The sequence below is a fragment of the Cebus imitator genome, unplaced genomic scaffold (genome assembly GCF_001604975.1).
Source record: "Cebus imitator isolate Cc_AM_T3 unplaced genomic scaffold, Cebus_imitator-1.0 Scaffold341, whole genome shotgun sequence".
Classification (NCBI taxonomy): domain Eukaryota; kingdom Metazoa; phylum Chordata; class Mammalia; order Primates; family Cebidae; genus Cebus; species Cebus imitator.
Genome location: NW_016107656.1, coordinates 263,376 through 272,460, shown reverse-complemented (window position 1 = coordinate 272,460; position 9,085 = coordinate 263,376). Strand labels below are relative to the sequence as shown.

General features: G+C 41.6%; 1 protein-coding gene across 3 annotated transcripts in view; it reads right to left on the bottom strand.

Moving 5' to 3' along the window:
* KATNA1 (katanin catalytic subunit A1) overlaps window positions 1-9,085 on the bottom strand; it is a 41,225-nt gene that overhangs the window by 4,142 nt on the left and 27,998 nt on the right. For all 3 annotated transcript variants that reach the window (XM_017505745.2, XM_017505748.2, XM_017505747.2), the window contains 3 exons: window positions 5,959-6,080; window positions 4,179-4,284; window positions 3,020-3,178 (listed from right to left, as the gene is read on the bottom strand). In XM_017505745.2, coding sequence (XP_017361234.1) covers window positions 3,020-3,178; window positions 4,179-4,284; window positions 5,959-6,080 — 387 coding nt within the window. The remainder of the gene's footprint in view (window positions 1-3,019; window positions 3,179-4,178; window positions 4,285-5,958; window positions 6,081-9,085) is intronic.

The window sequence follows — 9,085 nt, the reverse complement described above, 5'->3', positions numbered from 1 at the left end:
TTTTATGTATAAATATTTCTTACTTTTTCAAGAAATGGAGAGAGGAAAAGAGTGAGCTTAATCATTAAAATATCCAAGAAAATTCTCAACTGAAATTTTAGTTAGGAACCATCTATCAAAAGAACCTACATCAACAAAAATTAAATTTCAATCTGTTGCCACACCAAGCAAAAATGACTAGACTGTTCTTCCCACATACTGAGGGTATGTAGAATGATCTGACTTCAAGCAAAGGCTCTGCATCCTGGCTTTAGCTGGCCAGGGAAGCTACTGTAGAGAACACCTATTGGTTCTCCCTGCACAGCACACTTCTGGTAAGAGAAGCGTCTTTTTGATTTGCAAATCACAAATCATCCCTCTTTCTTTTTTCTTAACGAGAGTCTTGCTCTGTCTCCCAGGCTGGAATGCAATAGCACGATCTCGGCTCACTGCAACCTCTGCCACCCGGGTTCAAGTGATTCTCCTGCTTCAGCCTCCTGAGTAGCTATAGCTGGGATTATAGGCATACGCCACCACACCTGGCTAACTGTTTTATTTTTAGTAGAGACAGGGTTTCATCATGTTGGCCAGGCTGGTTTCAAACTCCTGACCTCAAGTGATCCGCCTGCCTCAACCTCCCAAAGTGCTGGAATTATAGGCGTGAGTCACCATGCCCGGCCCCTCACTACTTCAAAAGAGGCTAACTCTACTTGAAGGTCCAGGGGTTTTATTCAGGCCTGGCCAATCAGGGCACTTCAATTCTCTGACCAAAAACAAGGAGTGTAGGCATGGATATGAAGCTCAAAACAGGCCAAATATTAATCTTTGGATTTTTGCTGGAACAATGACAAAATGAGGGCTAATTCCTCTGAGAGTTCATTGCCCTAAGGACAATAAAAATAAGGCTTAAAAGCTGAGTGTAGTGGCACATGCCTGCAGTCCCAGGTACTTAGGAAGCTGAGACAGAAGGATGCAGTTCGCTATGATCGTGCCCGTGAATGACAACTGCACTACAACCTGTACAACGTAGTGAGATCTTTTTTGTTGTTGCTGTTGTTTTTGAGATGGAGTCTCACTGGAGTGCAGTGGCAAGATCTCAGCTCACTGCAACCTCCCCCTCCCTGGTTCAAGCAATTCTCCTGCCTCATCCTCCCGAGTAGCTGGGACTACAGGCATGCACCACCATGCCCAGATAATTTTTGTATTTTCAGTAAAGTCAGGGTTTCACCATCTTGGCCAGGCTGGTCTTGAACTCCTGACCTCGTGATCCACCCGCCTCAGCCTCCCAAAGTGCTGGGCTTAAAGGTGTGAGCCACCATGCCTGGCGAGAACTTATCTTTAAAAAATAAAAGCTGGGCCGGGCGCGGTGGCTCAAGCCTGTAATCCCAGCACTTTGGGAGGCCGAGGCGGGTGGATCACGAGGTCAAGAGATTGAGACCATCCTGGTCAACATGGTGAAACCCCGTCTCTACTAAAAATACAAAAAATTAGCTGGGCATGGTGGTGCGTGCCTGTAATCCCAGCTACTCAGGAGGCTGAGGCAGGAGAATTGCCTGAACCCAGGAGGCGGAGGTTGCAGTGAGCCGAGATCACGCCATTGCACTCCAGCCTGGGCAACATGAGTGAAACTCCGTCTCAAAAAAAAAATAAATAAAAATAAAAAAAAATAAAAAGCTGAACACAATGGCTCTTGCTTGTAATCCCAGCACTTTATGGGGCCTAGGCAAGAGGATCATTTGAGGCCAGGAGTTCTAGACTGGCCTGGGCAACATAGTGAGACCTCATCTCCATAAAAAAATCAAAAAAGGTGGGGCACAGTGGCTCATACCTGTAATCCCAGCACTTTGGGAGGCCAAGGTGGGCAGATCACCTGAAATCAGGAGTTCAAGACCAGCCTGGCCAACATGGTAAAACCTCATCACTATTAAAAATACATAAATTAGCCAGGCATGGTAGTGAGCACCTGTAGTCCCAACTACCCAGGAGGCTAAGGTGGGAGGATCGCTTGAGGATAGGAGGTGAGGGCTCCTGTGAGTGAAGACTGCACCACTACAGTCTCCACTGCACCATCTGCCTAGGTGACAGAATGAGACTGCCTAAAAAAAAAAAGAATTCATGTCTTGGCCTGGCTTGGTGACCCATGCCTATAAATCCAACATTTTGGTAGTCTGAAGTGAAAGGATCACTTGAACCTAGGAGTTCACGACCAGCCAGGGCAACACAGCAAGACTCCATCTGTAAAAAAAATAAAAATTAACTGGGTGTGGTGGCTCATGTCCATCATCCCAGCTACCTGAGAGGCTTAGACGGGAGGATCACTTGAGCCTGGAGGTCATGGCTGCAGTGAGTTGTGCTCATGCTTCTGCATACTAGCCTAGGCAAAAGTGAGAACCCGTTTCAAAAAAAAAAAAAAAAATTAATGTCTTTGTCACTAATAGCGTAACTCCTAATTACATCAAACTACTCTGTTTCTTAGAGGCAAGAGTAATCAGTGAAGCTTAACAAAGTCTGAAGTTTAAAAGGCTGTGGAATTCAATCTAACACTCTACCAGAACTTGTTGAATTACTTTCTTCTATCGGTCCTCTGATTTGTATTGGTGGAAGAAAGAACCTAATCCAAAGATTAGGTCATGAAAATGAAGGCATTTGCTATAGTTAATACATTGGAGGCGACCTAAGTTCCACAATAACTTACGATTCTCACCTTTTGGCATCATTGTTACAATACTGTGGATATATTATAACTAAACCTATTGATTTAAAAAACATAATTTCAGATTCCTACAGAAGATTAGTAATGCAGATCCCATAATGTGAACATGCCCCAAAACTGATAGATTTGGATCTATATCTGGAGGAAAAGAGACAAAGAGAAACTCAAATTATTCATGTTTGGAAAGAACACTAGTCTTAAGGACACAAGAATTATACTCTGGGCAAAATGGTATCCTGCCTTATTCCATATACTTGAGATAGTTACAACTCACTTTCTCCCCTTTTAGAGAGGTAAAGAATCATTAGAGCTGTCTCAAACATTCACCATTTCAAACAGAAGACGAACAAGCTTCTCAGACTCTCCTCTGTATTTGGAAGTCAGAGTTGATGAAGAAACATTGAAGAATGTTGTCTTGCATTCTGTAGCTACTGCTTTAGCAAGGAGCGTCTTCCCTGTGCCGGGTGGGCCAACCATCAGCACTCCCTGTTGGGAATATAATAGCCTAAGCAGAGGATTTATCTGCCATTGTTCTAATTCATAAAAATTTCATTACTAAGTAGCAAATTTCAACCAACTTACATATAATATCAAGACATGTAAAAGACAAACATAAACAGGAGGATACTTTGTCACAAATTTACTCTTCCTATTAAAAAAGAAGATAACCACATTATTAAAAACATGGTGAAACCGCATCTCTACTAAAATACAAAAAAAATTAGCCAGTCGTGGTGGCACGTGCCTGCAGTCCCAGCTACTCGGGAGGCTGAGGCAGGGGCATCACTTGGATCCAGGAGGCGATGGTTGCAGTGAGCCAATATCATGCCACTGCACTCCAGCCTGGTGACAGAGCGAAACTCCGTCTCAAGACAAAACAAACAAAATACATTCATCTGTAATTTATTCAAAATATGTCTATCATTTTGTATCTTGCTTATTTAATGCATAAAGGATTTTTACGACTATTCATACATGCAGTTACCTATTAGTGTGTTTTTCCTGACCCAAGAAAGGTTTTTTTGATGGTCTTTTTTGTTTTTTAAGTGTTGATGGTCTTTTTTCAGATCAGCCCATGACTTACTTCAAAAAGTACTCATCACATGCAGATATTTCCCGTTAATTGAGAACAATCCCCAAAATACAGGTTACCAGTCATGTAACGTATCATATAAAATGGCGTATTTTTGCTTTAGCTAACTAGGTCATATTTGCAAATACAGCTCATTCTAAATGGGGTGAATTCTACATTTTAGTGCTGTGTATTCAACTTTCCAAAGATCACATTGTACGTATTTCTTACTCAAGGAATCTTGCAATGGCTTTTGGCCTAACAAAATTCTTAGTAGCACAACATATACTTTAGAACTTAAAAATTTCCTTACTCCACTTTCTCTCTCCACTGTCCCAATATAGAGAAATATTGGCTCTCTGTATCAACACACTGCCATTTACTTTGACAATGCCATCACAGTAATAGACTTACCTTCCACGGTCTCCTAATGCCCTTAAAGAATTCAGGCATCCACATTGGTAATACTACGGCTTCCTTAAGCAACTTTTTAGCTTCTACTAAATCAGCGATATCATCCCTGAAAGAGAAGACATTTTATTAACTAATAAGCCTTTGGAGGATATATGTCTATGTAGTCACTCATGAGAAGCCCTGGAAGCACATGATGTTACGCTGCTGACAGAATGGTGAGCCTCTCTCTGTGCACGGGAGAACTAACACACTGCGATGAGGCCCACCATGTCAACCAGTAGATATGCAAAGAGCACAACCTTTTCTTCAGTTCTTGGCAGTTGACAGTTTTTTGCCTGGATCATGAGAACATAGTCTCCAGGCCCATTCTCCAATGTTATCATGTCATCTCATCTTAAACTCCTGCTCTTAAGGTCCTCATTCCATAACCTCCATGATTAAGAAACAATGAGCCCTTTTTTTTTTATTTTAAAAAAAGCATAAAGAATAAAAAGGGTATAAAGCAGAGACAGGCTACAACATAGTTGCTCTGCCTCCAGCTCTATTTAGAGGTAGGTGCCAAGGTTTAAGAGTATCACAGAGCTCAGAAGAAGCAATTTCTTTATAGACTTAAAAGAAAAAAAGAAAGATAGAAAAAGAGTATCCCAGAGATTGCTATAAACTCTTCTCCAACCACTAGAATACCTACTACTACTGCTATATGTGGCAATTTTTGTTAAAAAGAAAAAAAAGGTATTTCATTGTATAAATATTAATGTCCCCAATATTTTTTAGTATCACTCAATCCCATACCTAATAATCATTAAGGTTTTAACACAAATATAAACAGAATATACCTAACTTTATGGAAAAGTTAACTTTTATAACTCATTGTAATACATTACAGATCTTTGATTACATGTAATATTAATAAAGTTGAGAACCACTGCTCTAAAAGGGGGGGGGGGAAGCAACATTTATGGGATGCTAGAGTTAATAAGCAACACATGTACGTAAAAATCATTGCCTTGGCCAGGTGCATTGGCTCATGACTGTGATCCTAGCATTCTGGGAGGCTGAGGCAGGAGGATCACTTGAACCCAGGAGTTCAAGACCAGCCTGATCAAGACTCCATCTCTATAAAACATTTTTTAAAAATAGCTAGATGTGGCGGTGTGCAGCTGTAGTCACAGTTTCTTGGAAGGCTGTAGCAGAAGGATCACTTAAGCCTAGAAGTTTGAAGCTGCAGAGAGCTATGATCGAGCCACTGTCCTCCAGCCTGGGCAACAAAGTGAGACCCTATCTCTAAAAACAAAAACAAACACCAAGCGTGGTAGCTGACGCCTGTAATCCCAGCACTTTGGGAGGCTGAGGTCGTCGGATCACGTGGTCAGGAGTTTGAGACCAGCCTGGCCAACATGGTGAAACCCCATCTCTACTAAAAATACAAAAAATAGCCAGGTGTGGTGGCACATGCCTGTAGTCCCAGCTGCTCAGGAATCTGAGGCAGGAGAATCGCTTGGACCTTGGAGGCGGAAGTTGCAGTGAGTTGACATCGTGCTACTGCACTCCACCCTGGGCAACAGAACAAGACTTCATCTCAAAAAAAAAAAAAACAAAAAAAACCTCAGACTCTCAGACAAGAATTGGAACAGGCTGAACGCAGTAAAGTCATGCTCATGTTGCATATACTCCAGTTTTATCTTCAAGCTCCGCTCTTCAGTACACACTCACATTTGTTCTATTTTCCATTGCGAAAAGCACCATCAGCACCCAATTATTTTGTTTCAATATAACTTACCATCGAACATTGGGATTCTGGGAAATTATATCTCTTTCCAAAGCTTCTACTAAGTCTTTATCATATCCGGTACTATCAAATTTATTTGTCTCTGGTTCTGTTACTGCAGCAGGTGATTTGTTCTACATCAAGGAAAAAAAAAAAACAAGAACTTTTGATTCATTTATTTTGTTTCTGTGAATAAGAAAGATTGGACTCAAATGACATCCTTTAAAAAGCTAATACAAGTAACAAAGATTGGATCAAAGACTCGAAGTCATCCTTCTATATCAACATCGGTTTGATGTCTCCAAAGTATCAAGAAAAGTAACAAAAATGACCATGCATATGAACTGGCTAGCATAAAAAAACTAATACTGAGATAAATGTGGTCACAAGTAAATAGCAGATATACACAAAATTTATCTCAATTTTTTCGAGGAGATAAGATTAAAGACAGATATTTAGCCAAGACTATGGCTCAATCTTAAGTACCTACTTGGCCCTTGTCAATGCTCCTAAAAATATCCCTTTTCATCATTCCCACCATCCTCCACAAGACACATCTCAGTCCTTACATGAGACTCCTCTCACCTTCTGTGATGACAGTCATTAGGGCCATGGTTCCCAAACTATGTACTCAATACCCAGGACACAGTGGCAAACTCACAAGGTACTGTGGGATAGTTTAAATTTATTTAAAAAAAAACAGCAACATCTGTTGAATACTGTGTGAACTACTAGCTTGAGGTAGTTCACAATTCCTACATAGGACTGCTATACTGCTCTTCAATAATGCCATATTTATTTATTTTATTATTACTTTAGATACAGTCTCACTCTGTCACCCAGGCTGGAGTGTGGTGGTGTGATCTCGGCTCACTGCAACCTCCAACTCCCAGGTTCAAACAATTCTGTCTCAGCCTCCTAAGTAGGATTACAGGTATGCACCACCAGGGTTGGCTAAAATTTTTTGTATTTTTAGTAGAGACGAGGTTTCACCCTATTGGCCAGAGTGATCTCGAACTCCTGACCTCAAGTGATCTGCCCACCTCAGCCTCCCAAAGTGTTAGGATTACAGGCATGAGCCACCACATCCGTCCTCAATAATGCCATATTTTGTGAAGTTGGGTTTTGGGCAGTTGCTATGATAAAATGTACAGAAAGAAAATCAATGTGGAAGAGGAATGAGGGTAGAATGTTCATTCTGACTGCAAGGTTTGAGAAACTGTGCAATAGGGCCCAATAGGTGTTAAACTGGTAGGACATAAACTGTTTGAACCTAACTTCTTCATAAATGGATAGGCATTTTTCATAAATGAATGAGTATCTTGGCCTAGAGATGCTGTATAAAAATTACTAAGATACTTGTGAATTTTATAGGCCAAGAAAATTTGTGAAGCCCTGCATTCAAGTAAATAAACATTTCTTCTGTCTTCTATTAAAATTGTTACCCAATTCCCATAACAGTTTTTTTGCACATAATATGATGCTTCCTTTGTCAACTGGTGCTGTCTAATGCCATTATTAATGTCCAGACCTAACCAATATTTATGATATTCAAAATGTTATCCTAGCCGGGCGCGGTGGCTCAAGCCTGTAATCCCAGCACTTTGGGAGGCCGAGGCGGGTGGATCACGAGGTCAAGAGATCGAGACCATCCTGGCCAACATGGTGAAACCCCGTCTCCACTAAAACTACAAAAAATTAGCTGGGCATGGTGGTGCGTGCCTGTAATCCCAGCTACTCAGGAGGCTGAGGCAGGAGAATTGCCTGAACCCAGGAGGNACCCCGTCTCTACTAAAAATACAAAACATAGCTGGGCATGGTGGCGCGTGCCTGTAATCCCAGCTACTCAGGAGGCTGAGGCAGGAGAATTGCCTGAACCCAGGAGGTGGAGGTTGCGGTGAGCCGAGATCACGCCATTGCACTCCAGCCTGGGTAACAAGAGGGAAACTCCATCTCAAAAAAAACAAAACAAAACAAAACAAAATGTTATCCTAGATGGCCAAATAAGCATGTTTTACAACATATGTACTGAGCCTCTAATACTAACATACGAGATTCAAGGTAGGAACTATGTAACTTTTTTTTTTTTTTTTTTTTTGAGATGGAATCTTGCTCTCTTGCCCAGGCTGGAGTGCAGCAGTGCAATATCACCTCACTCTAACCTCCACCTCCTTGGTTCAAGCTATCCTCCTGCCTCAGCCTCCTGAGTAGCTCGGACTACAGGCATGTACAACTATGCCCAGCTAATTCTTTGTATTTTTAGTAGAGATGGGGTTTCACCATGTCGGTCAGGCTGATCTCGAACTCCTGGCCTCAAGTGATCTACCTGTCTCAGCCTCTCAAAGTGCTGGAATTACAGGAATGAGCCACTGCACCTAGCCAGGAGAAAATTATTGGATAGATGTTCACCTAATAGAAATTGTACTACTTCAACTAACCAAATAAAATCCTATTAAATATATCAGCATTTGAAACTCCGCAGGTTCCTTTGGCTGGCCTATTACAGCACTGTTTCTTTTTTCTGCTTACTTAAATTTGTTTTGCTTTGTCTGCAGACATTCCCTTAGTACTGTGTTCTATGGAAGAAAGGAAAGAGAAAGAAAAAATGCCTCTATCTTCCTTGGCTTATATTATATCTTCTTGATAGTCAGGGACAGTGTCTTCTTTCTGTTCCCCATGGCAGCTAACACAGAACAGATACTTGTTAAATATCTGTAAATGAATAACAACTTTATAAATACTTTGAAGAAAAGATTATCTTCTTCTCTTTTAAATGTTACACAGTTCTGGCCGGGCATGGTGTCTCACGCCTGTAATCCCAACACTTTGGGAGGCTGAGGTGGGCGGATCACCTGAAGTCAGGAGTTCGAGACCAGTCTGGCCAACATGGTGAAACCCCATCTCTACCAAAAATATAAAAAGTTAGCCAGGTGTGGTGGCACATGCCTGTAATCCCTGCTACTCGGGTGGCTGAGACAGGAGAATCGCTTGAACCTGGGAGGCAGAGGTTGCAGTGAGCTGAGATTTCGCCACTGCACTCTAGTCTGGGTGACAAGCGAGACTCTGTCAAAAAAAAAAAAAGAAAGAAGAAAGAAAAGAAGGAAGGAAGGAAGGAAGGAAGGAAGGAAGGAAGGAAGGA